This window comes from Neolamprologus brichardi, chromosome 7 (genome assembly GCF_056152115.1).
Source record: "Neolamprologus brichardi isolate AB-2024 chromosome 7, ASM5615211v1, whole genome shotgun sequence".
NCBI classification, from domain to species: Eukaryota; Metazoa; Chordata; class Actinopteri; order Cichliformes; family Cichlidae; genus Neolamprologus; species Neolamprologus brichardi.
Genome location: NC_142110.1, coordinates 65,518,183 through 65,544,464, shown reverse-complemented (window position 1 = coordinate 65,544,464; position 26,282 = coordinate 65,518,183). Strand labels below are relative to the sequence as shown.

The following is a 26,282-nucleotide window of genomic DNA, read 5'->3' as shown; positions in this document are numbered from 1 at the left end:
AAAACCTGCTGATTATTGTCAGAACTGTTGATTTTACATATTAAATGTGAGCACTGTGCAAACTGTTGCACCATTTCTGAACAACAGAACTACAAAGTTAGCAATGATTCAAGGGTTTGTACTCTCATTCCAGCACATTTATTCTTAGGAGGTGAAAGGAAAACTTGCACTCATAATCCAACAAGAATATTCATGAAGTCATTTATTACACCAGCACGAGGGAAAGGAACAAAAAGTGAATTAGAGATATATTAGAAAAATAAAAAACCAAGAAGAAACACAATGAGAACAGTGTACAAAAAAGCCGAAATACTATGTATATAGATGGTTGCTATATACAGTAAAATACACCAAGATTTTTTCTTTTTATATGTACCTAAAGTGCAGGTGGGGGAGATGATAATACATCTGTAGTTTTGAACAATTTTCCTGTGTGAGCACATCAGGAGCAACTCAGGGTTTGGGATACTTTGGCATGCAGGCTGGAGCAGTCAAGGATCAAACCACCAACCGTCCAATGAGTCGACGGCTTGCTCTACCTCCTAATCCACACCAAGCCTCAGAAGCTGTGGTTGTTTATGTGATTGGTGCAGAAAAAACTATATTGTAGCTCTTTATTGATTGATCCTGTGCATTAATAGTTAAGCATAATAATCTGAGGTCACCGTATGAACCCCAAATGGATTGAAATGCTGTGCAGGTTGTACCCACGGAGCAAATGCATATGCTATACTCTTATAATAATCTGTGTGGATGTATTTATGTTTGAAGGCAAAAATCAATAACTCAGACACATGGTTCTTATTTAGCACAAACATTATTAAGTAGCCACAAAGAAACACGATACTACAAAGACACACAAAAAGGTTTATTGTGCATGTTTAGGTACATGCAGTCTGCTGTTCATTCAACACTCACTTTGATTTGATGGAAAGAACACAAAGTCACCTAAATGAATGTGGATGTGGTTTCGGTTAAGTGTCCGAACATTCTCTGTGGGCTCTGCTGCTGAATGCAGTCTTTGTGTGTACATGTTTCAACTCACTTCTGGCTCGTTTGGGAATTTTCTGCATGTCCTCTGGTTCCTCTCTGTGGTGCTTTGTAGATTTGGAAGCCTTGGATTTCAAAGCCTGTGCTGTGTTTAGGAGCCGGGTGGGAGGTCCAGATTGCACATGGATAGTTTGGGCTGCAGGGCTACATCCTGTTCCAGGGAGCTCGCTGCTCAGGGACCATCTTCCTTGGTTTGGCTCACACGGTTTAAATTGCTGTTCAGCAGAGTCCAACACCACTGCGGTGTTTACACCAGTGCTTCCCAGTGTGCCCAGGTCCTGTATACAAGTCTGCATGGAGATAAACAGAAGTGGATAAATTATTGCTGCTTACACAGAATAGCTACAGGGGACATTTAAAAAAACTACAAAGAGTCACAACATGAGAACAAAAATCCACAAACCATCTGAAGTGGGCGAGAAACATTCTCGGGGGGCATGAACGCCAATACAAAATCTCACGAAAGCATTTTCTGTGCCACAATTTGATGTGTGGTTTACACAAGTTTGAACCTCCTACTGCTGGTAACTCTCGCTCTGTTATTGACTTATATGCTGGTCTCTATCAAGTTACATTGTAAGAGAAGATAAAGTAGATAGCAGGACTCTCATATGGACTTCTTATAATACCAGATAATAATAATGTCATCTCACAGCTTATGGTAAGATTATTGGAGGGAACAAAGCATTTATTCCTAGAGCAAGAACATGGTATGATATCATCTCGAAGAATCATACGCTGCCCTGATTGTCAATACAAAATATCATGAAATCATTTTCTGAGCTATGAGCTGGTAGCTTGTTTGACGTTTAATATCTCAAATGTGCCAAAAGAGATGCAGGGCTTTTAGCCAGCAAGCATCTGGCCTGTAGCAGTGACAGGACGTGGCATTGGTGGTTCAGTGGTAGATGCAGGAGACGCAGGTCCAGTTCCCGGCCAACGCGCTGCTACTTTTTAACAGAATCAGGTAAAGGAAAAAAGTGTGCAAATTTACACACTCAGCCGTACTGGAACTCATTTCACTGCACTGTGTTGAACATGCCAGTTCTTGATGCATGCAATCTCAAAATTACATATTTGGGTCAAGAGCTGACAGACAAAAAGGTGAGAACCCACAAGTCTATGTCTGGTTTCACATTGTTTAAAGTCTGAAGGTCTGGGATTAGTCACTCTGCTTTCATAGTGCCACCAAGTGACTCAGTGCGATTCTCCTCACTGAGACGTGCACATAATTCAGTTTCAGATCGATCTATAAAAGCACTGAAAGCTTTGAAGTATTAATAATCTTGATTTCATCTCAAGTGATCAGTACAGTCGATGACATTCATCCTCTGGTGACCGTGAATGTAGAAAAATTAGAGGCTTGTTTTCACATCCTCTTTTGTTTAAAGCAGTAGGTCTGAGAGCGGTCCCCAAAATAACTGTGCTTCCGTTGTTAAAGCCAGACGCACTATTTTAGCCTTCTAGTGAGGCTCAGTGGTAGAACAAAGCTCCTCACACTATTGTGTATCTAAACGTGAGGCCATACAGATCATAACAAGTCCAAAATCAATCATAAAGTCAAGCACCCGATACACTAAACTGCAACAATTACAAAATCTCATGGAATCGTTTTCTGAGTGTACTGTGTGATGTTTCGTGTCCACGAGGGTCTGCTTGGATCCCCGTTGGGCAGAGAGACGGAAATTTGTCATCAGAGACTCTTTCATGGAGACATTACAATGCACAAACTATGCAAGCACGCTTCAGGTGGACTCCATGGAAGTGTAACAGGAATGACTACGAGTCCCAAATGTCTGCAGCTGTCGACACACCAGAATATTATTCTGGTCATACCAAATCAGTAAGGGGTCATCATTGCTGCAAATTACAACATTCCTCTGGGAAACTAATTAGACATTAAGATCTCCTCAGCAACAGTAGACTAGTCAGTTAAACAGGTAAATTCACTATTAATAAAACTATAAAATATCAAACTAAGCCTTACTGGACGTATTTACTTTCATCCGTTCATTTTCAAAACTATAAACCTCAGAGGAGCCTCGAGCAGCCATCAGCTGAAATTAAAGTTTTCAATGATACTAATAATAATAATACTAATAATGGATTGCATTTATATAGCGCTTTTCGGGGCCCTCAAAGAGCTTTACAATTCCACTATTCATTCACTCTCACATTCACACACTGGTGGAGGCAGCTACAGTTGTAGCCACAGCTGCCCTGGGGCAGCTGTAGCTTCAACAAGCTCTTGATATAGCCATGAACAGTGTTGGTCAAGTTACTTGAAAAAAGTAATCAGTAACTAATTACTGATTACTTCCCCAAAAAAGTAACCCCGTTACTTTACTGTTTACTTATTTTAAGAACCATATGTCTGAGTTACGAGTAACGCGTCACTGCCCATCTCTGGCCACGAATGTGAAGTGTGTGACGAGTAGCTGTTTCAGTCAAAGGCTACGTCCACACGTACCCGGGTATTTTTGAAAACGCAGATTTTTCTATGCATTTGTACCTTTCGTCCACACGTAAACGGCGTTTTTGGTCACTGAAAACGGAAATTTTTAAAAACTCCGGCCAGGGTATATTTTCTAAAACTCCGTTTTTGCATTTACATGTGGATGAGAAAAACGCAGAAAACGCAGAAAACACAGCGTCAAAGGTGTGCGCCTTTTTTGACGTCACATTGTGCGCCACATTATTGTTTCGGTGAAATGAATTTCTACAATACTGTTACTGTTAATTGTTCTCTCTGCAGTGTTTAAATGCTTACATATACACACACAGTTACTGTCCCTCCACACATAAGACTCGGTTCTGCTTCTATGCCCCAGCTTTGTTTACTATTTCCCACCGAGGCTTCTAGACTTCTGATTGGCCAACATTTCTACACGGTTAGGAATATATCGCCACCTGCTGCTTTGGCATGTTCCTAGCAGCGTTTTCCTTCATTTCTGCCTTTACATGTGGACGGGATTATTTTTTAAAACGAAAACGGAAAATCTCCGTTTTCAAAAATACCCGTGTACGTGTGGACGTAGCCTAAGTTGGCTGAAGATGTTTTTCAGTGTAATCTTGGAGAAACTGAGGCCGTGTCCACACTAATAAGTTTTGGTTTGAAAACGCATCGTTTTGGCCTTCCGTCCACACTGAGACGGCATTTTCGGTCAAGGTAAACGCAGCGTTTTGAAAATGCTCTCCAAAGCGGATACATTTGGGAAAACGCCGTTTTCGTGTTGCAGTGTTGACAGTGAACTTGGAGCCTTTTCGAAAACGATGACGCATGTTAGTCATGTGATGCAGTCATGTGACCAATTAAACTAAGCAGAGGGCATCACACAGCAGTTGTTTTGTTTGCGCTCAAAGTTGACAGCCCTATTAAAGATTAATATAAGTCTGTACGTGCTCCAGATAGCTTTTCTTCAAATTCTTTAATTCTCACTCGCTTTTGCAACTTTGTACTTTTGTGTTACTCGCAGCAACAACTCCACCTCATTGTTGGTCCATTTAAAAACTCGGTGCTTTTCCTCAACGTTTCAAAGAGCTGAAAAGTAAATAAACAGCAGATGGAATTAAGGCAGGTCGAATCGTCTTGCGTATCACGCATGCGCAGTACTGAAACGTAAGCGTTTCCGGCCGTGGACGCGCAACTCTGTGAAAACAAATGAAAATAGTGTGGAGGCGGAGCGTTTTCAGACGCCATTTTCAAATTCATCCTGGCTAGTGTGGACGTAGCCTGACATTCTTACCTTGTGAAAGGAGTCCTTGAGCGCATTTCTCTGTGTTTCTCCTGATATTGGGCTGCTCTCCTTATCAGTACCTAAAAGATGTGAGTCAGATAAGGACACGTGCCGTCTCCAAGACATTCCCACGTTAGCAATTCGACGTAAATCTGAAAATATTCTTAAACCCATAAAAAACAAACCAATGTTTACCGAGGCAGTAGCGTCCGAGCTGAATGTTAAGCCAGATGTTTCGTCGTTGAGTCCAGCCCCCTGGAGCTTCCACCTCGTACAGACGCTCTCGATGCTGCTGGTGCTTCTGCAGGAACCTTTTGAACACTGAACACACAAACACGTTTTGTTGTATTTCTGTTGGAGCAAGGATAAGTCTGAGTGATTATATGAGTAGATAATGAGGCTGAATGCGCTTAGAAATCCGAGACAGCATTTTGTCCTGCAGATTTTTTCTTTGCAACCTGTGGGAACCATGTTTTTAAGGCTTCGCCACAGGATGGAGTCATTTAATGATCTATTCTAAGGGCATTTTCTCTTCCTTTGAACAACTTGAACAACGTAACCCACTTTTTTGGGTATCCACGGGTCTGTAGCTTTATTCGAGTGATGACACCTCATCTTCCTCTCAGCCTTTAACCCCACTCATTGAGACTCTTTTGCGTCCACCTCCAAATTAAAACGGTGCTGTTTCATGCAGCTATGAAGAATCCTTTATCTCCGGAGTGTCCCAGTGTTAACTATTCAGTCGCTTTGGGAGCAGGACCTTGGTAAGGAAATCACCCAGGACGTTTGGGAGGATATACTCTTCCGGGTCCACTCGTCATCTATTAGTTTTTTGTTTTTTTTTGTTTTTTTTAAAAAACTTTATTTAACAAACAATGAGTATACAACATACGAACAGATGAAGTGTACAAAACAACAGAACATAAACACAAGAAAAAGGTAACAATTATAAGAATACACGCAAAAATTCACATACATATGTTTTTTGGGAGCCTTTTTGTTGGTGGAGTCTGATATTGATTGAATGTACATTTCCACCTCGTCATCTATTAGTGTTCTGCCTTTTATAACTTAAATGGGATATTATAGTTGTAAACTGCCCTAGAGCTCCCTCTAGTGGCTGCTTTGTAATATGGGTTCGGTTACTTTGGGAAAGGAAAAATGAGAACGTGATGAAGAAATAAAAGATGGCGGAAAGTGATACCGTAATGATATTGTTCTAAGCTGATACGGACCTTAAAATGTTGTTGCCTTGGACAAGATATGTCTGTAAGTATTAATGTCGATAAAATAATTATTATCTTTTGTTTTGTGTAAAAATGGTTCGATAATTTGTACATTTGAAAGTTTTATCTAGTTAGCTTGCAGTAAGAGTGTAACAAGCTAGTTTACAATGTTGGTTAGCTAATACAGTATTTTGTACTTTCAGTTTTAAGATGGTCAAAGAGAAGGCAATGGTCAGAGGCCATTCTTCAATAAATCAGCGCAAAAAGGAAATAAGTCTGATTATTGGACCATCATTATCTCGCTGTCTAGCTGGTGGCGAGGGCGAGGACAGCATAATTAGTGCCGGGCATGCACTGGTCCGGTGCAAAGTGCTGCACCGCACCCACTGGTGAAAACTCACACTTTCCACAATCTACCCTGATGCTGCTCCTGTCTGTGATAGATGCAAACAAGCCCACGCCTCACTGATGTTGTGGTCCTGTCCCTGCCTTACTAGAGGTACTTCAGGAGCACTTAGATCTAAATGTGTCGGTCTTTGCTGTGACACCTGGTGAGACTGCTTTGCCAGCGTTGAAGGCAGATTTCGTGGCCTTTTTAACTCTTTTGGCCAGATGTCTGATTTTGCTCCAGTGGAAGTCACCCTCCTCTCTCTGAGGCCTGGATTACAGGTGTTCTTTTTAGCAACGTGGAAACGGTAAAACATACTCTATGTGGGTCAACGGCAATATTTCTGAATTCATGGAAACCCTTTGTCAACAATGTAGAAACAGTGCAGTTCTGTGATATACTACTGTGAATCTGGCTGTCCCTATTTTATTGTACTTCGTTCTATGCTACTCTACTGCTTTTATTTTGTTCACTCCTGACTTCTTTTAGTCATGAGGCGCTCTATTATTAATCTGTTTTTTCTACCAAAGATAATCTTGAGTTGCTGTGGATATCCCGTACTGTCTCCACTCTGTGGTTTGCTGTGGGGACCGCGTTTATGACATGGTTAGGTTTCTTTTACATGTATAGCCACAATGTCACTTTGACCGGCACTTTTGGGCAAAAGTCTTTTTTGTCTTTTTTGCATGGTGTGCAATCACTCTGTTGTTGTACTGTAATTTGCTGTGATTCTGAAAAATAAAAAGAGTTTGGGAAAAAAAGGAATCAAAGAAAGCAGCAAAAGTCTGGGAAACAACGCTTTGCACACAATGAGCTTTGGAAAAATGGTCAATATCACCTTAATCTGGCACTTTAAAGGAGATCTGTGTAACCCTGTAAAAACCATTGTCATTAATCAGTGAAATGAAGCAATTAGTGAGTCTTCCCATGAGTGTTCAGGCTCTCTCTCCTTCAAAAATGATGTTTTGGTCAGATTCAAGTGTTCCTTAAGTGTTCTTTCCAGCGCCTGACAATATCTTTAGTTCTGGACAGCAGTTTTTATCCCTGACCGAGCCTGAGCCCAGGCCTGCTTTCCTTTCCTGAGCTGCCGGACGGCTTGCCAGAACTTTCATGAGGCCAGCTAAAAAATTAGTTCTCCATGGTCTCCTCAGACTTTTCCAAACCCAAGTTTCTGCTTCTGTGAAGCTGCAAAACTTCAGCAAAACTCTTTGATACCAATCGGCTGTTTCAGGCGACCTCTGAGCCAACCAAGCCATTCAGACTCCACATCCACAACCACTGCTGGGACCCAAAAGACACGATTATAACAGTTATGTGCCACCATACGCTTTAATATGGTGATTGTTACAGTCACCCGTGCTTAGCGCCAAGGTATAATAACAAAAACAGTAGTGTATCCTGACACCTGCTGGGCACGTCTCACCAGGAGACACTCTGGGAAAAGCGACGACAAAAAACTTCAAATGAAACACTCAAATGAAACAGAGGTGAATTATCAAGTTCACCTCTGTTTCCAGTTACAATCAGTGTCATCTTGGATTTCTGTGTGTTTCACTTGGGAAATGCATTTAAAATTCCACTATTAAAAAAAACCTGATGTACAGGTGTGTGATCAGCTTTTAGCTATAACTAGATCATTAGTGCGTGAGTCTACTGAACATTTCTATTGAACAAAAGCGAAGAAAACATGCAGTTCCTTGACCAAATCCAGCAAACTGTCCGACAGAGACATAAAGAAACAAGTATACAAACAGGTCAAAGAAGGACCCGAGCTGACCTGCAGCCATGCTGGGGGATAATGGAGAGCTGACTCCCAGAAACTCCTCCGTAGAGAAGGTGGAGCAGAAATCCTCCAGCATCTGAAGGCCGAAGCCTCTCCTCCTGCAGCTCCTCCTCACCAGCACAGTGTCCAGAACAGGCAGCAGGTAACAGCAGCTGCTCCAGCCGTCACACAGGCTCCCTGAAACAGCAGAGGAGGACGTGGATTGCATTTAAGAGGTGGATGTAGCTTCCAGGTCTGCAAAGCTAAGTCAGTGTAACTCCTTCAAATAGCAGGACAACAGAGGGTATAATTTATCCATAGAAAGAGATTAGTGAAGCTTCAAAGTGAACACCTTCCTAATAGTCATCTTGGTGTGATTAGTTAGGCCTGGATGTGATCAGAAAATTGAGGAATTGCACGATCCTGGAAGATCATCTGATGCAAATTCACATCCAACTCATCTATCTCATATAAGATATTTTAGATCATGCACACTTGCTGCACATCTGCAGGCCACTTTGCAGCCCGCCTCCACCCGGCTCCTAATTTCATGCTGTTTCTGACTTAATTAAAGTTTCAATCCGACTCAAGCCAGTCTTCTGCCCCTTGCCAATCACTCTCATCCTCCTCTGCCCACCTTTGTGCTTCACGGTGTAAAAGCCGACCGCCTGGTCGTCTTTCCACAGCACTTTGCAGCTCTCTTTGGGAGGATGCAGGGAGAACAGTGAAGGCCTCTCCATTATCTGACTGAGCAGAAATACAATCACCCTCTCCATAACAGACTGGACCTGCGGACAACATGCAGAAGTTTCCAGACAGTCGGCTCTGGTAGATTAACGATTCAGCAAATCTTCATTTAGAAATTGATAGAACAGACTTTTTCTGTGAATTTACACCTGAAGCCTGTAAAACTATGGCAGTATAACATAGGTTCATGCATTTTCCAGCTTCACACTCCACTGCTCAGCTTGGTTGTATGTATTTATGGTTGCATTTATGTATGTCTTAAGACTTGAAAAAAAAGAAGGCATCTTGACTTCTTTAAGTTCATCCTAATGGGGGCTGTCACCTTGAGAGGTGGTCCTGAGGGTCGTTGACCACTATTTTTATCTTGCACGTCACCATATTGCTGAGTCTGAAGTACACTGAGATGACGTGGTTGGAGAAAATTCTCCCGAGTTTCTCCCTCAAACCCGCTGCATGAGCTGCTACCGACCACACCTACAATGCAATCTTGAGATGATTCTTGTCATGACTGATTTATTCTCTCACTGTTCACACCTGTGTACGAGCCATGAAGTGACATAGCGTCTAGACAAATGTACTTTAGCACAGTTACCGACACCAAACCGCTTCTGGATTTGCTTGACGTTCGCAAGACGTCATCCAAAAGCCACCACTTCCCGTGCAGGTATAGGCCAACCACTGGAAGGTAACATCAGAGCAGAGAGCGTCAGTCTGTGTCTGAGGCTGGAACATCTCACAGAGCAGCGTGCTGAGCTCCAAACCTTGTGTTTGATCATCCGGAGGGTGCAGTGCCAGCACCGTGCAGGCAGGCTGGCCACCCTCAAACAGCTGCAGCTGGCTCACATTTGTTGCTGTTATTGCCACCTGAGCAGACAGGAAGATAACATCAAGCCAAATGCTGGTAAGGTGGTAAAAACACTTCCACCATAGTTCCCGTTCGAGGGTCACAGTAACCACACAGAGAGTTAATTCAGGGCATCTGCACGCCAAAACAAGTTCAGTTTAATGCTTTAAAAGATCTGTTGTGCGTTTCAATACCAAAACATATGCATGATTAGGTGTTATTACATCCAACTCTGTTGTATTTATATAGCGCCAAATCACAACAGTCACCTCAAGGCACTTCAAATTGTAAGGCAAAGACTCGACAATGAGACGATCCCTTATGAGCATGCAGTTGGTGACAGAGGGAAGGAAAAACTCCCTTTTAACAGGAAGAAACCTACATCTACATAAGATTTCAAAGTTTACACTTACTAACTCAAAGTTTTGAGAAAATAACTTGAAATGTAGACGATAAAGTTACATTTCGAGTTACTAGGAGAACACAGTTAATGGATAATATGGATGCTAAAAGATTTTAGGCTCTTGCTTTAAGAATGTGAAGCTGTTTATGGTTAGCTGTGATTTTTCTAGATTTTACTGTAGACTGAATAAACAAATCAGTGTGAATAACTGCAAACGTAATTTCATTTACAGCAGACCTTGAAGAATATATTATTTGCAATAATAATCAGTCATCCAAATGTGGTTAGGTACCTTTGAGGTCTGCGACGACTGAAACCACTCATTATCACAGGGGCTGGACTCCAGAGAGGACATGTACTGTTCAGACGCAGATGTCAGGTCATTGTGATCCACAGATGGCAGGTCTACAGGGTACATGGCCTCTTGGAGAGGATACAGATGTTTAAGGTGTACTTACGCATTTACACAAGATTAACAAAACGTGAGTCCTGACTTTATGGATCTGATTACATCAGTATTCTCCAGTGTACGACCACCAGATTGTCTTTAAAACAGTTAATCTTTAAAGTTGCGTCCCCTTCATTTAACACTGCAAATACACGAGAGAATGAATTATGAGTCCGCACAAGCTGCCCGGTCCTCCCGGTAAAATCGGCGCATAAGTTAATGACCGGTACTGGCCCGTGAGTCGTTTGGTAGCGGGCCGCGAGAGTTGAGGCTCGAGTGTGAAATTTAGGGTTTTTATATTTATTTTTTATCGTTAACTTGGTTTCCCTGGGTCTTTTCCCATGTGTTATAAATACATTTTCTTGTTTTCTGGTACCGGTACTGGTTTTATTTTGTTGTATTTATCCGCGACACCTTAAAGGCTGGTCCATGAAACTCTTTTTGGACATAAACCGGTCCGTGCAGATTTCTGCTAAACAATCGGTTCACACAGCCAAATCAAACCAACTCATATTGGTGGATCTGAAGGAAACAAAATCAAAATGTAGCAGATAGCAACCTAAGAACTTTTTACTTCAATCGTTTCATAAAAAGGCTGCAAATGATCATAATGTGAGCTGCTTTTATCTGTTTTGATGCGCTTTTCGAGTGCTGTAAACAGCCGTATGAACCTTGAACTGAAACGCAAACAAGAACACGTCACGACAAAGGTTTCATAACAAACACGAACATGCATTTATTTAATTTCGTATTTAATTTCGTTAACTTACTTTCTATGGACCGGATGAGCCCTTATTGCTTATTAGTAACGTCCCTACAGTCCCGAAATGTAACTTTGACGAGCCTACTCAACCACTAACGTCTTCTTTTCTTTGGCCCGGAGCGCCATCCTCTGGTCGCAGAGAGAGTTACAAAAATACACGCCATTGATCGCGGTGTGACTCCATTAACCAATCACAGCAGAGCGTACCTTCGGCGATGTAGCACTGGCATGACGGGAAATGCGCGTTGACGGTTTCAGAATAAAAGAACACGCTTTACCAAGCAAGTACAAAAGGACATTGTTTTTATTTAGCTTATGTTAAAATCTTGCAGTAACAGTCAATCTTCGCTATCTGTTATTAATTTGTAACCTTTTTTTTGTTTAACCTCCTAGGACCTGGCGTCCACATATGTGGACATCACATTCTGGGTTATTTAGACCAAAATACTAAATTTTGCTCTGCAAGGGCCTGATATCCACTTACGAGGACATTATACTGTTACTGTCCTATCGAAATTTCAAACGAATATCCTTATATGTGGCTCTCATTTTCAGGTCCCAGGTCAGCATTGGTGGTTCTCAGGAGGTTAACACTTAGAAAATCTTTGAAAAAACAGTTTTTACCCTAACGACAAAAAACTTCCCAAAATTGGCTGCAAAATATTATATAGTAATATTTATTTTCCATTATAAATGACTCAGTCTTTTACAAATGCTTCATCCTGGAATATACATAGAGAGAGAGAGAGGGAGAAAGAGAGTGAGAGTGTGTTTGTTTTATTTTGAAAACAGAGTTCCGGAAGTGGTGTGCTAGAAGTAGCTTTTAGGTTGTCAGCGGCATTCTGCGTTTGTGTGTCGCCGTCGGTGACATTTGCAAACAATGCTCCTCGGGCTGACTAGAGGGCGGCTGCTGCCGTCTCCTCGGCGCTGCCTCCTGCATTGTCGCCACATTAAATCTGCAGCCACCGCTGCGGTGAGTGTTATTTAACGTCCTTCATGTTGGTCGTTCGACTTCAATGCGTGTTGTGCACGAAGTCACGTGCACAGCATGTCTTACCTGCGTGCACGGTACAACCTGCTAGCAAAGCATTAATTAACAAGGCTAATTATGAATAAGCATTAATTAAAAGGGTTAATAAAGCACGAGGCCCAATACCACCGTGTACAAATGCGAATTATTATTAAACTTGAGTCAGCGAAACCTGTAAAAGTTTAGGTGGCACTTTTTTAAAGGTCTTTGCGAAGGCTTTTTATAAGTTAGCATACACTACAAGCGAACCTTAAATTGCAAAATCCGGCGACCCGGGAAAGATTTTTTTCCGAAATGAAATGTGAAATTATCACACACCTTCCATTTAGAAGAAATATTGAGTCCAGAAAAACAAGCAACTCAACCCTTAGAATGTGTCACAGAATTTTTCTTGATTCTTGATTTTTCTTGTCTATGTGCGCATTGGTGGTTCAGTGGTAGAATTCTCGCCTGCCACGCGGGAGGCCCGGGTTCGATTCCCGGCCAATGCAACGTTCCTTTTTCTTTGTCAGAGGCGACATAAAAATTATGCGTTTACCTTCTCGAATCAAATAAATATGAATAAGTATTTGGATGCGTTCATAAAAGGTATGAATTCTCTAAGCCTGTTGTAGAATGCACCGTTTTTCTGTTTGCTGGAAATGTAACATTGATCCTTACCGTCTACTGAGTGTTGGCATAGTGTAAGAATGGCTAAAGGGGGCGGCAGTCCGTTCTTATTCTGTTGTGCAAAAGTCTTTGCTGTGAGCATTGGTGGTTCAGTGGTAGAATTCTCGCCTGCCACGCGGGAGGCCCGGGTTCGATTCCCGGCCAATGCAGTCTAATTTTCTTATTCTTTTCTTTGTGTCATGAGAGGTGTGCAACTATAGCAACTGTAAAATATATGACACCATATTTCTTTCAGAAAAAGAAATATGGTGTCATATATTTTAAAGGTCATCCCCGTGCCATCTTATCACCCAGTAGGATTAGTCTGATGGTGTTAAATGCACTGGAAATTTCAAAAAGCACAATGCTTAGTACATGCTGACTGGCCCAGAAAGCCCTCCATTTCCTGTGCAAAAGTCTCTCCTGTGAGCATTGGTGGTTCAGTGGTAGAATTCTCGCCTGCCACGCGGGAGGCCCGGGTTCGATTCCCGGCCAATGCAAGACTAATTTTCTTCTTCTTTTCTTTGTGTCATGAGAGGTGTGCAACTATAGCAACTTATGACACCATGGAAAAATGTGATTAGGTTCTTTATTACTCGTTATCTCAAAAGCAAGCACCTGAAAACACCCCGACGATGCTGGAGATTATGTGGAGACTGGGACGCCAATCATTCTCATGTGTTTTGGAAGTGTAAAAATATCAAACCTTACTGGGAAAGCATTGCGGTAACAATGAAGAAAGTGCTGGGGTATGACGTGCCGTGTGAGGCACGAGTAATGTATTTTGGAATGTGGGAAAATGTAAGAAAGGAGGACCATTATTTGTTTAAAATTATGTTGTTGTCAAGCAAAAAGGTAATAACAAAAAACTGGCTGAAAAGTGACCCTTTAAAATTGGAAGAATGGACTGATGTAATCGAGGACATATATATAATGGAGAAAATGACCTACACTTTGAGACTGAAATCTGATAAACACCGAAAACAGTGGACAAAATGGATAGCCTATAAGACTCACTCAGCCCCATAAGGCAGGAACCTCTCTTTGTTGTTTTTTTTTTCTTTTTTCTTTTTTTTTTTCCTCTTCCACAGATTAGGTGTCCTTTATTCCTTTTAGTTTGTTTCTTTTGTGTTCCTTTTTCATAATTTTGTTTGCATGTATTATAAAATTGGAAAAAGTACAAAAAAAAAGTAAAATAAAAAAAAAAAATGACACCATATTTCTTTCAGAAAAAGAAATATGGTGTCATCCCCGTGCACCGCTGTCATCTTATCACCCAGTAGGATTAGCCTGATGGTGTTAAATGCACTGGAAATTTCAAAACACATAATGCTTAGTACATGCCGACTGGCCCAGAAAGCCCTCCATTTCCTGTGCAAAAGTTACAGCAGCAAGCATTGGTGGTTCAGTGGTAGAATTCTCGCCTGCCACGCGGGAGGCCCGGGTTCGATTCCCGGCCAATGCAAGACTAATTTTTTTCTTCCGTGTGTGGGTATTTAGAGCAGCTATGAATGTCCACTTTTAAAACTGCTTCTGTACTTACTATATAGGACTGAAAGCTAGTGTGGTGAACTTTGGATAGAATACTGGTTAAAGTCACTTTTGCATTTGCCTGCTCTTTGTGGCACAGAAATTAGCTGTGGGGCCATGCTCTGTTTTCCTTGCAGAGGTCACAGTGTCAAGCATTGGTGGTTCAGTGGTAGAATTCTCGCCTGCCACGCGGGAGGCCCGGGTTCGATTCCCGGCCAATGCACTGCTTACTTTTCATCCCCCTCTCTATTATTTATGTGTAGGCATTCAGACGGGAAAAGCCTGTTCTAACATTTGAGTCTAAGGTTTATTTTTTAGCACCTGACGGCTCCTTTTTGCTTCTCATCCGTAAACAGTCTGCATACTCTTTCATGTGATTCAGTTTATTTTGAACAGTCTCAACAGGATCTTGAGCTTTATTCTAAAAGGTTTATGTGGAAAATAAACAAGCGGACACGTGGCGCAATGGTTTTACCGTCGTTGTTGCTAACGACAACGCATAAAAACAGGCACTTGTCCGTCCGTAGTATGGTTATATTAAATATAAGAGAAAGAGAGAACTTTAAGAAATTAATATAGCTACTACAGTGACCATCAAAATGATGAAAAAATATCGCCGTAAACAGTTTAGTTTATTTTGCGACACCACGAAACAAACGATAGCGTAAAATGAAATGATAGACGTTTTTATATCGTCATCCAATATATATCATTATATCGAACAGCCCTATTTGAAGAGCCCTACTCTGAACAGAACTTAAGGGGCACCTCTTGGTTGTCAACAGATGGGGAGCATCTCCTTGCTGCTAGAGTCCCTCCCCACTGAGCCCCTCTCAGCAGGAAGTCAAGTAGCCCATTTACATAAAAAGGGGAAGACCATCTCTGAATCGAGAAGGGTGCCTAAGCCCATTGTTTGTCAGTGGTGCTCGTTTCAGTCATTATGCAAATATATTGTTTTTAAGGTTGAGGAATTGTGCAGTTAGCAATGGTTTCCATGTTTCCATTGCCAGCTCCTTCAGTCTCAGGAAAACCAAGGCCATCACAGGTGACCCCTTGCACCCTGCCCACCACTTGTTTGCCACAATGTCCTCTGGTGGGCACCTTAGGTCAGTCAGTCTGAAGCATTTCTACTGTCTTGTTTTTTAAAAAAACTAGACAAAACAAAAATGGGTGGGTCTTTCTGTGAAACGGCTCACTCATTGGCTAATGACCATAAGCATACCATGGATATCCTTTTTTCTAAAACACGATATGCCCAAGAATTAAAATACAGACAATTTTTGTTATCCAGTGTGACTCAAAACAAGTGACCGATTCCAGTAATTTAGCAGAAAAAATCTACAGAGGTCAAGTCAGAAATAAATACAGGGTATTTCATTTGTATTATTACATATTATCAGGCTATCATTATAACAAGTAGTGGATGCTTTTGGTATTGTATTGTGTGTAACTCTGTATTCATTTATGTGTCTGCACAGAGTGGTGTTGGAGACAGCGTGCTCTCTGCATTTAGGTCTATATGTGGCGAGGACGGCGTCTCATTGGGCGAAGCTGTTAGAGAACAACATGGCAAAGATGAGTCTGTACACAGGTCAGCATCTCCCATCTCACACACAAAAAATCAAACATTGACCTGTACTGATTTACAGATAAGCAGAGGAGCCGCCATCTTTCTTGTGTTTTTCTCCAGACTTTTTCTTTTTCTTTGTCTTTTACTCAGTATCAGAGTGTTTTGTCGTTTTCATACCTTTCTCTCAGACGTGTATTGAGAGAGTTTTTGTTGTTGTCCTTGTTGCCGTGGAACTGTTACTTTCATTGAGGAATGGGACTGCGGTGTTTACTCTTTTGTTTTTTAAACTAAACTTTTTGTCATTGGCAGACAATCAAACATTGACCTGTACTGATTTAGAGACAAGCAGAGGGGCCGCCATCTTTCTTGTGTGCTTAAGTTGCTGACTGTGTAGTTGGCCAATTTTAGTTTCACAGTCAGATCCACCCTTGCTTGTCACATATAGGCCTGAAAACAATGCTAAATGTGCTAGTGGCCTGTAGGGCCATCATGTGTTTTCAGTGGAGAAGCTTCTGCAGCAGGCATTGGTGGTTCAGTGGTAGAATTCTCGCCTGCCACGCGGGAGGCCCGGGTTCGATTCCCGGCCAATGCAGGGCTTATTTTTCTTCCCTTTTTTATTATATATGTGTAAATCTGTTATAGAATCATAACTTTCTGTTTTCAGTGGATCACCGATGCTAGCACCATTGACCAACAATGGGCCAGCAGGTCAGTGTCATAATCATTAATATGCAAATTATCATAATCATTGATCAATGGCTTTTAGTACCATTCACAGGGAGTTGAACAATGGCTCCAATCACAGCATTAAAAGATGGTGAACGATGTACTCTTAGACCCCCTCCTCCATTCAGAAACGGTCGTTTACATTTTCACATAAATGGGCTCCTTGACTTCCTGCTCAAACCGCAAATCAAACAGCACCAGTTGATCCAATCGCACATTTGTTTTTTGCTGGGCCCACCTTTGTTTTCCAAAAAATGTTCGCGCCCCCCCTTGCGCGCGCACATACACACGCACGCACGAACACATCCTCCAACCACACACCTATATTTTGCTCCATTGCGGTTAATTTTACACCTCAAATATTTAGTAAACAATTAAGCAAATACAAGTAATCTGCAATAAATTACAGGTAGTAATAAAATAAACTACTAACTCTTTTACGCTACGTCCACACCTACACGGGTATTTTTGAAAATGCAGCTGTGTCGTCCACACATAAACGCGTTTCAAATCACCGAAAACTGAGATTCTTTAAAACTCCTTTTTTGCGTTTACACGTGGATGAGGAATACAGAGTTCGTCACGCAATGTCAAAGGTATGTGCCTTTTTTCACCTCACGCTGTGACGTGATTGTTTACATGAGATGAATTGCAGAATGGCAGATAGAGACGAAATACTGTTAATCTGACTATCTGCAGGTTTTACACGCTTACATACACACGCAGTTACTGTCCCTCCATTTACAACGGCAGAGGCGTCACGGTGTAATTATCTTACGTGTAGTTGTTTTTTTTCCCTGTGTAATAATATTCAACATTGCTATCAATACATTTTTCAATCCTTCTGCAAAACTGGTTCAAAAACATAAACAGCTGTGGGATACTGTTTGTCTGTGATTTGAACCGAGGGAACAAATCATGGCAGGATCAGCCTGATATTATTTGTATCCCACTGTAACTTTACTGTATAAAGAGCTAACATCTCCAAAATGTCAGGAGTAGTTAGTCATTACAAGAAGTGTTTGTGAACTAAAAATCAAGAATGTGGGATACTGTTTGTCCGTGATTTGGACAGCCCAGCGCTGCTCCCGATGAAGGGAAAACCAATTCTGCAGGGGAGACCTACCTCGGCACTTGTGCAGGTAAAGATATGCTTCACCATATTTTCTAGTCTTTGGCTTAGAATGAAGTTGGTTTGGAAACATATTCAGCGATGCTTCATCTCCTGCTTTGCGTTTGTGGAGGCGCCCCGTGCTAGCAGTGTCCAAGCGTTGTTTTTTTGGTTTTGTTTCTTCCTTTTCATACCCCCCCCTCCCTGCAATGGCTCTGCACCCCCCCAGGGGGTGGGCCCCACACTTTGGGAAGGTCTGCATTAACAAAAGGTAAAAAACAGTTTTTATCTAGTTAGTCTGGATAAGATTAATTTTTTTACTTTGCTTTTTATTATTTGATTAGCATTTTATTTGTTGTTATTATATAGTACATTTTTATATCAGTTCATATTTCCAGCACTATCAAACTGTGCTTACATTATTTTTCCACTTGATCTCTCCTTATTGAACTGTTTTTGTAGATAGCCTTCAAGCAAGCAACAATACCTAAACCCAAAATATTATCACCAGAAGTGGCATTTTAGGGTTACCAATTCCCTCAGCAACATAACTTCGATGTACCTTCTTTGAACAATAGAAATACCGCACAGGCCCTCGTTGGTAAAAATAGTGAATGGAAGATTGTTAAGCAGATGTTTAATTGAACATCAACCGTAAACTGATCATGTTCAGAGGCTTCTGCTGCAACACTCACTCTCCTGGCTGCGTAGTCCGGAAGAGTCTTTATCTCCGCAAGGCTGTGGGCATTATTGTACAAATGCATGGAAGCTCTCCTTGCTATGCCCTGTAGCCTCTTCCTTCTGGAGATTTTTGACCCCAGCTTGTGGGTAAACTGAACCAAGTAGTGCCCGCCGCCCCACTATGTCCTATCCCTGCCATTAGTGAACCATTTGAACATGTCCTGGTAGACTGCATTGGTCCTTTACCAAAAACGAGGGCAGGTAATCAGTTTGGGTTGGTGTCCACTCGATTCCCTGAAACAATTCCTCTGCGAGGAATCACTACAACAAGCATTACCAAGGCAATTAAGTGTTTTACCACATTTGGTAAATGCGACCCTTGTCTTTAGCTATGATGTGCGGGGCTCTCTGAAGGTGCTTAAGGAGAGTTCTCTGAGTGGCTGTGCTTCAAAGACTGATTTAGTGAGTAGGGCAGTGTGATATGGCCAAAAATATTTATTACAATGTAGAATTGAAAATTTGCGATAACGATATAACTGACGATATAATTGACGCGAAACAAAATACAACTCCACAACTTTATTAGTGGAAAAAAAAACCCCATCAATTTCTTTTTGTTTAAACAAGCAGCTGTTTTTTATGTGCATTACAGCTACATAAAATTTAACAGTGGTTATCCTGTTATATACATGGTAATCCATAACCATGTATATCCACAAAACCTAAGAGATGCTTTGCAACAAAAGCTCAGTGTGCAAAATCAATAAGTCAAATAACAAACTCTTGAGTAAAAACAAAACAAACAAAACATGGATAAATTATGCTACTGCTCCTGGAAGTTTTCTACAGAGTCTTTGTCAGAAACACTAACATATTTACAGATGTGGGCTTAAGGGAGGACTTTTGACAAGTTACAACATTTCCACCTGTGCTGAACAACCTTTCAGATGCAGAGCTAGTTGCTGGAATGCAGAGGTATTTCCTAGCTAATCTGCTGATGTGGGGAAAGTTTATTGTGTGAACTTTCCACCACAAAAGAGGATCACACTCATTGTCTGCTGGTGGACTATTCACATAACTGCTCAGTTCAGATGATAACCTCTCTGCAGTTACCTCTATCTTGCCACTAACTGGTCCCTTCAAAAAACTCCCGAGACTCTTCTTTGGCTTTTTAACAGCTCCCTGACTTGTTTGGTCTCCAGTAGATCTATGAGGTGTTTCTGAAAAACCTGTGGCTGTGCTACCCTGGTGTGACACAAGATGCTCTAGTTCACTCATGACTTGAACTTTGATGGCTTTGCTTTCACTCTCACTGAAAAATTCTGTATGAAAATGTCTTGCCATGTCAACATGAGGTGCCTTGTGGTTTTATCAGCAGCTAAAACCTGTGGTATAGCTTTTTCTTGTTCCAGCAGCCGTTGGATCATTCTCTGCTTTGAACCCCAATGAGTGCAACATTCAGTTATGAGTTTGTGTTCTGGTAGGCCCAGTGCCTTTTGGGCAGCCTGCAGAGCTCGCTGGCGCTTGCAGCGGTGGCCAAAAGCAGCAACAATCTTCTTTCCCACTCCAACTGCTCGTTTGATCCTTGGGTGCTTCACACTTCTTTCTAAAAGACATACATTTAAAAGGTACAACTACCCACATCCAGAGATTAATAACACAACATCAGTATTATTACCATCATTTAAACTAATACAATAAGTGCTTAATCTGACGTTATAATTAACTTACCTATTGCAATGTGCAGGCGATGTCCGAAGCATGAAAGTCTGGAAACAAGTCCCTCGAACTTGTTTCGAGGCACTTGTTTTGTAGCTTCCAGTCTTTGTCCACGTAATGTATTGTGAGGCTCGTGTAGGGGTCTGATGTTCAGCTTGACCACATGTCCGTGGTGGACGCAAAACCTCCACCGAAGATAACGCATTTGGCACCTCAGTACGGATCTCTTCATATAAAGCAGGCAAGGCGACTTTCTTGGTCGGTAGCTTGTAGCGTGGATCGAACGTTTTAAGCATCTTTTTGAAACCACCTCTTTCCACACTCTGAGTGGGCATCATATCCCTGGCTAAACAATGTGTTTAATTAGTTCCCCCCAGTGTTTGCTACTTGCTAGCTGAAGTGGACAACTCTTCACATGCTTTAACAGCTTTATTGTACTCCAAGTGTTTCTGCTTCAAATGATGAAATCGGTTTGTAGTGTTTCCTCCCATCGCCACGACAGCCCGCTTGCACGTTCTACAAAAAAATTGTGCTTTGGTGGGTATCAGATGGACGAAAACCAAACCACTTCCACACCACCGAAGTTGCACCATTTTTACTGACCAATTCTGCTTCACCCATTTCATTCAGAGATGGGCTTTTGTCCATGTCATTGTCCATCGCCGCCATACTTTTTCTGCCATGTGCGTATGAGCATATAAAAACAAAGGGCACTGCGCATTTTACCCATATTCTATCGCGATATTTCATTTTCTTATCGTTGCCTAACATTATGCCGGTATTACCGTGAACTAGGGATGCAACGATACCAATTTTTTCAAACCGATACGATACCGATACTTGGATCTGAGTACTTGCCGATACAGAGTACAAAAACCGATACTTCTACCACACACACACACAAATGCAATGAATTGGAAGACAAGTTTTATTTTATTCTCTGCCGATAAAAAATAAAATCTTAATAAAAATGACCACAAGAAATTTTCAAGTGAAAAATAAGCACTTCTGTTAAATTATTGCAGAGTCTCCTCATTGTAATTTTACAAAATATCACTGAACTATTGGCACTGTCTCGAGCTTTCAGAATAATAAATAAACACTTCTGTTTGGAATAAAATAAATACAAATTAGGTTTGAGAATAAAATAAACTTTTAAATTATTGCAGAGTATCCATACTGTAAACAAACAAACAAAATAACTTAAGTATTCAGCATTGACGAACAAACTCCTCATCTGCCCGTGGATCATCAGTCCACTGTGCCGTTAAACCAAGAACTGACATCGCACACACACTGCTTGTCTTTACCTCTTCAGAAAGTTTTGGCACCATTATCTCCCTGATTTTCCATGACCGGCATTGGCTGGTCATCCAGAGCAATAAAATGAGTCAGAGCCTCTGTTATTTTAACTGCCCGTGGATTTTCTCTTGACATTTTTCATCGCTTTTCCAAAACCTGAGTTAAAGTTGGCTGTTCCGGTCCACACTGCTGACATTTTGTTTAGCCTAGCTACAGCAGCCTCCAGTTTCTCTTTTTTATCTGGAGTCTCCAGTCTCACTCGTCTGACCCTGTGCCTGTTTAGCGCGGGATGTCCCCCTAGTGGCCAATCTAAAAAACTACAACAGAAATGACAAGCCACCCTCTGATTAATGAAATAAGTTAGTATCGATTCATGGTATCGGTTAACTTTTACGAGTATGAGTACACACACATTTTACAGTATCGGCCCCGATACTCGATACCAGTATCGGTATCGGTGCATCCCTACCGTGAACGGTATAATGTGGCCCAGCCCTATTGCTGAGTTTTGTGAAGATGTGTAGGGATCGGTGGCAATGTGCTATGTTGTTAGCAAAAGAGGCTCTCTGTGTGTCCCAGGTTAACATGAAGAAATGGTTTGATAGTAAAGCACTAAAAAGACAATTTCAGCCTGGGGACAGGCCTGTCTGTCCCTGGTTCTGCTCTTGGGCCCCTATTTTATAGTGAAGAAGGTGACAGGTGTTCACATTAAAAAAATAAGAGTTTGGCAAGGCAACAGTAACGTACCTAGGTAAGCAGGTTGGTTTTGGACAGGTCCACCCGGTGGAGGCAAAGATTGTTGCAATCTTGAACTGTCCGACTCCGACCACCAGGCAGGAGCTAAAGCGGTTCCAAGGTATGACCAGATATTACCGGTGTTTCTGTTAAAACCCTCCTTGCGAATGTGGTTCTTTTAACCCTTTAAGACCTACCATAGAACCAAGTCCACCAGAGCTTATATTATAGTTTTACATGCTGTGGAGCCATTTTTGGGAGCATTTCAAGTTGCTATACATCAATACAACCATTACAGCCTAGATTTTAATAATATGTATGAATTAAGTGCATAGTGATTACATAAATTGCAAAAAAGTGCAATAAACGACAAAAAAATTGAAAATCGTTTTTGATTTTTTTAACATATATTTCTAGTTAGAGAAATTTAAGAGGCTTATCCCTCAAAACTGTAAATACAAAAAAGTTGCACAAAATAGTTTCCTACCACAGGAAATTTATTTTGAGTGCCTTCATAGTTTTATTTGTGAAATACACCAATTTTTATACACTGCAGGAAAAACGAAAATAAATATTATGCATCAAAATAAACTATTTCCAGCAGTGCAATTTGAGTTCTAAGCATCCCAGAAACGACACAGAAAGTCATAAAGTCAAACATAACTTTTAAAAACACCAGTATAGGCTCATTGAGGCCCGGACGGTAAAAAACTACATTTCCGCGAAAATGACGTCACTTCCGGTTTCGGGCAGGTCATGGCGGACATGCGATAGTTCACGCTGACGTCTAATCCAATGTAGGAAGTGTTATGAACAGCTGATCAGATCGGCAAAGCGTGTTTCTGGAATATTATGTTTTTGTTGCTGCAAGTGCTTTTTATGCAGTTTTTGCAAAGCTATATGTGGAAGGAAACTGTGACCGAGGACAAGCTGATGGCATAAGATGTAAGTACAACTCCTCAGGTTTCATATGCAAAAAAAATTATTGCGCTAGCTTACGTGGTTGCAGAGCTACCGGGATTTAAAAATAGTTACGCAAAACAGAGCGTGCTCGCTCCGACCGGTTTTAAAGGGTTAACCAGGTTATATAGCCCAAAGGTACAATTTGAATAGTCTGTAGAGTGCCAGCATGCATTCGAGTTAGCAAAATCCTTCCATTGCAGCGCCCCTGTCTTAGCGGCTCCTGATTCTATGTCAAGTTCAAATGCCATCAGGGAATCAGAACTATTCTACTATAGAGAAGGAAGCACGAGCTCTGCTTCTTGCCCTGCAGCATTTTGCAGTGTATGTTGGCTCCAGCTCCACTCTGGTAACTGTGCTCACAGACCACAATCCTGTCGTTTTTCTTCACAGAATGTACAATGATAACCAACGACTGCAAGAAAGTAGAGCTTGAAGCCCAGACCACCAGAGATTCACAAGTGTAAGGGGTGTTTCACCAGGTGTCAGTAGGTCCAGTGGCGAGGGAGGAGTGCTGATTGAGCTCAGCTCGCACTCTCATTCTCTCCAGCCGCTGACCAACTTTAGGCTTACTGATACATTTGGGTGTGACCAACCTCAAGCATGAAGTGTTCTCAGGTGATGACTGGCGTCTTACTACTGGCACCGCTCTATTCATCAGACTATCCGACCTGGAAGACGGCAGAAACCCATACACGAGTCGAGATAAGAGATGGACACATGACAACTCACATCTACCGGACATGACACAAGACCACATCCATCCTTGGATGAAAAATGCCTGATACAGATACGTGTTTAACAGAACCACAGAGAAAGACTGTTACGTCTGCTCGCACATGCCGAGCACATCAGTACAACCAATCATATATGGGAAACACCCTGGAACAAGTGCACCAATTCTGATCTCTGACCACATCTTCAGAATGACTTGTGTAAACTGCACATCAACATCACCATCCTCACCCAGGAAGAAACGCTTAACTTCAACAGTCAGACCACATAACTCAATCTGGGGAATCGACGTACCTGAAGAATTCAAACTCTGGACAAATGGACAAAAGGTACTCAACTCACTCTTCCCGTGGGCAGGAGTTGGGAAACATGCTCTCAGAATTGAGACACTGGACTATAGATTTGGCTTGTTCCTCAATGCATCCTGCAAAGTCAACGAGGGACAAAAACCAAGAAATAGACGCTCTCAGAATTGCTGTAATGCAACATTGTGTAGCACTGGACATGATCCTGGCTGAGAAAGGAGGATTGTGCGTCTTATTCAACACCACATGCTGCACTTACATACCAGATAATGTACATTCTTTAAACATGGCTTCATGTTGGCTTGTATGTTGGCTCCAGCTCCTCTCTGGTAACTGTGCTCACACACCACAATCCTGTCGTTTTTCTTCACCGAATGTACAATGATAACCAACGACTGATGCACTGGGCACTGCTGGCACAGCATTATAATCTTGTGATTAAGCATAAGAAAGATACTGACAACATAGTAGCTGACGCACTCTCTGTGGGACCGTCCTCTGTCTTCTGTGCAAAGGCTCCTGCAGCGAGCATTGGTGGTTCAGTGGTAGAATTCTCGCCTGCCACGCGGGAGGCCCGGGTTCGATTCCCGGCCAATGCAACACCTATTTTTCTTCCCTCTTTTTACACACACACACTATATAACAATATATACACAGTTAAGCCTGTAATTATCCATACCCCTGGCAAATTTTGTCTTAAAGTTACTTTTATTCAACCCGCAAATTGTTCATTGTTTCATAGTTTAGCCCCAAGGCTATATGTTTGCTCCTTCCTTTGGAGTGTGTGTTACATGTCTCTCTTTTATTGGTATTGTTAGCCCTGAAGTATTGTTGATAAAGTGGATAATGGTGCCTAAGAGCAGGCGCAAAGTGTGGTTGAGCCTGCTACTGAATCTGAGAATCCCTCTGCTTACCCATCATTAGCCAAATGTCTTACCGCTGCGCCTGAAGATGATGGTACAAAGGGGGGTAAGTAGCAAACATGTTTGGTTTCTGACGGTTTGTTGATACACAGGTGGAGTCCAATGTAAGGAGACAAGTACAGTTCAGCAGATAGTGTTTCCAATTTTCACCAGCAGGTGCTTTGGTTAGCACATGAACATTCATAGTCAGGTCATTTGGGTGTTACAAGACATATGACCGCATATCGGAACATTTTTTTTGGCCAGCAATGAAAGCAGATGTGGTGTGGTTATGTAACACAGCATGCAGTTCCAGCATGCATTCGAGTCAGCAAATTCCTTCCATTGCAGCGCCCCTGATTCTCTCAACCTTTCAAGCTAGATGTTGATGCTAGTGCCACTGGAGCTGGTGCTTTGTTATTGCAGGATGATGAGGCGTGCGTGTGCCATCCTGTCTGTTTTTTCTATGTCAAGTTCAAATGCCATCAGCAGAACTATTCTACTATAGAGAAGGAAGCACGAGCTCTGCTTCTTGCCCTGCAGCATTTTGCAGTGTATGTTGGCTCCAGCTCCTCTCTGGTAACTGCGCTCACAGACCACAATCCTGTCATTTTTCTTTACCGAATGTACAATGATAACCAACGACTGATGCATCGGGCACTGCTGGCACAGGATTATAATCTTGTGATTAAGCATAAGAAAGATACTGACAACATAGTAGCTGACGCACTCTCACAGTGAAGTGTTTTGTAGCCAACAATCCTAAATGTGCTACTGGCCTGTGGGACCGTCCTCTGTCTTCTGTGCAAAGGCTGCTGCAGCGTGCATTGGTGGTTCAGTGGTAGAATTCTCGCCTGCCACGCGGGAGGCCCGGGTTCGACTCCCGGCCAATGCAACTCTAGTTTTCTTCCCTCTTTTTACACACACAACAATATATACACAGTTAAGCCTGTAATTATC

General features: G+C 41.9%; 2 protein-coding genes and 8 non-coding genes across 12 annotated transcripts in view; 9 read left to right on the top strand and 1 right to left on the bottom strand.

Moving 5' to 3' along the window:
• Window positions 1-73: 73 nt before the first annotated feature.
• fam169b (family with sequence similarity 169 member B) lies at window positions 74-11,495 on the bottom strand. 3 transcript variants are annotated; one of them, XM_087844146.1, is made up of 9 exons: window positions 11,376-11,495; window positions 10,450-10,580; window positions 9,672-9,774; window positions 9,503-9,588; window positions 8,801-8,951; window positions 8,179-8,361; window positions 4,983-5,138; window positions 4,797-4,867; window positions 74-1,340 (listed from the first exon to the last, which is right to left on the bottom strand). In XM_087844146.1, exons 2-9 carry the CDS (start codon window positions 10,573-10,575, stop codon window positions 975-977), a joined length of 1,242 nt encoding a protein of 413 aa, XP_087700272.1. In that variant the 5' UTR covers window positions 10,576-10,580; window positions 11,376-11,495; the 3' UTR covers window positions 74-974. The 3 variants fall into 3 exon arrangements, with proteins under 3 accessions (XP_087700272.1, XP_087700273.1, XP_087700274.1); XM_087844148.1 differs by having other exon boundaries at window positions 75-1,340; window positions 4,983-5,108; XM_087844147.1 differs by having other exon boundaries at window positions 10,450-11,495.
• A 683-nt stretch (window positions 11,496-12,178) lies between these two features.
• ldhd (lactate dehydrogenase D) overlaps window positions 12,179-26,282 on the top strand; it is a 57,110-nt gene continuing 43,006 nt past the window's right edge. Inside the window, exons 1-2 of the mRNA XM_087844145.1 lie at window positions 12,179-12,341; window positions 16,055-16,167. Of these exons, the coding sequence (XP_087700271.1) occupies window positions 12,249-12,341; window positions 16,055-16,167 (206 nt within the window). The 5' untranslated portion in view covers window positions 12,179-12,248. The remainder of the gene's footprint in view (window positions 12,342-16,054; window positions 16,168-26,282) is intronic.
• On the top strand, window positions 12,819-12,889 carry trnag-gcc (transfer RNA glycine (anticodon GCC)). Its single transcript has one exon. It is a non-coding gene; the product is annotated as a tRNA-Gly (tRNA).
• On the top strand, window positions 13,146-13,216 carry trnag-gcc (transfer RNA glycine (anticodon GCC)). The gene has a single exon. It is a non-coding gene; the product is annotated as a tRNA-Gly (tRNA).
• trnag-gcc (transfer RNA glycine (anticodon GCC)) lies at window positions 13,476-13,546 on the top strand. The gene has a single exon. It is a non-coding gene; the product is annotated as a tRNA-Gly (tRNA).
• trnag-gcc (transfer RNA glycine (anticodon GCC)) lies at window positions 14,441-14,511 on the top strand. Its single transcript has one exon. It is a non-coding gene; the product is annotated as a tRNA-Gly (tRNA).
• On the top strand, window positions 14,729-14,799 carry trnag-gcc (transfer RNA glycine (anticodon GCC)). Its single transcript has one exon. It is a non-coding gene; the product is annotated as a tRNA-Gly (tRNA).
• Window positions 16,668-16,738, top strand: trnag-gcc (transfer RNA glycine (anticodon GCC)). Its single transcript has one exon. It is a non-coding gene; the product is annotated as a tRNA-Gly (tRNA).
• Window positions 24,949-25,019, top strand: trnag-gcc (transfer RNA glycine (anticodon GCC)). Its single transcript has one exon. It is a non-coding gene; the product is annotated as a tRNA-Gly (tRNA).
• Window positions 26,147-26,217, top strand: trnag-gcc (transfer RNA glycine (anticodon GCC)). Its single transcript has one exon. It is a non-coding gene; the product is annotated as a tRNA-Gly (tRNA).

Coding starts and splice junctions, on each gene's coding strand:
- fam169b (XM_087844147.1), bottom strand. CDS start 10,575: ATGTACCCTGTAGACCTGCCATCTGTGGATCACAATGACCTGACATCT. Junction 5,139..8,178: donor ATCCCCCAGCATGGCTGCAG/GTCAGCTCGGGT, acceptor TTGCTCCAACAG/AAATACAACAAAACGTGTTT. Junction 1,341..4,796: donor TCAAGGACTCCTTTCACAAG/GTAAGAATGTCA, acceptor ATCTCCATGCAG/ACTTGTATACAGGACCTGGG.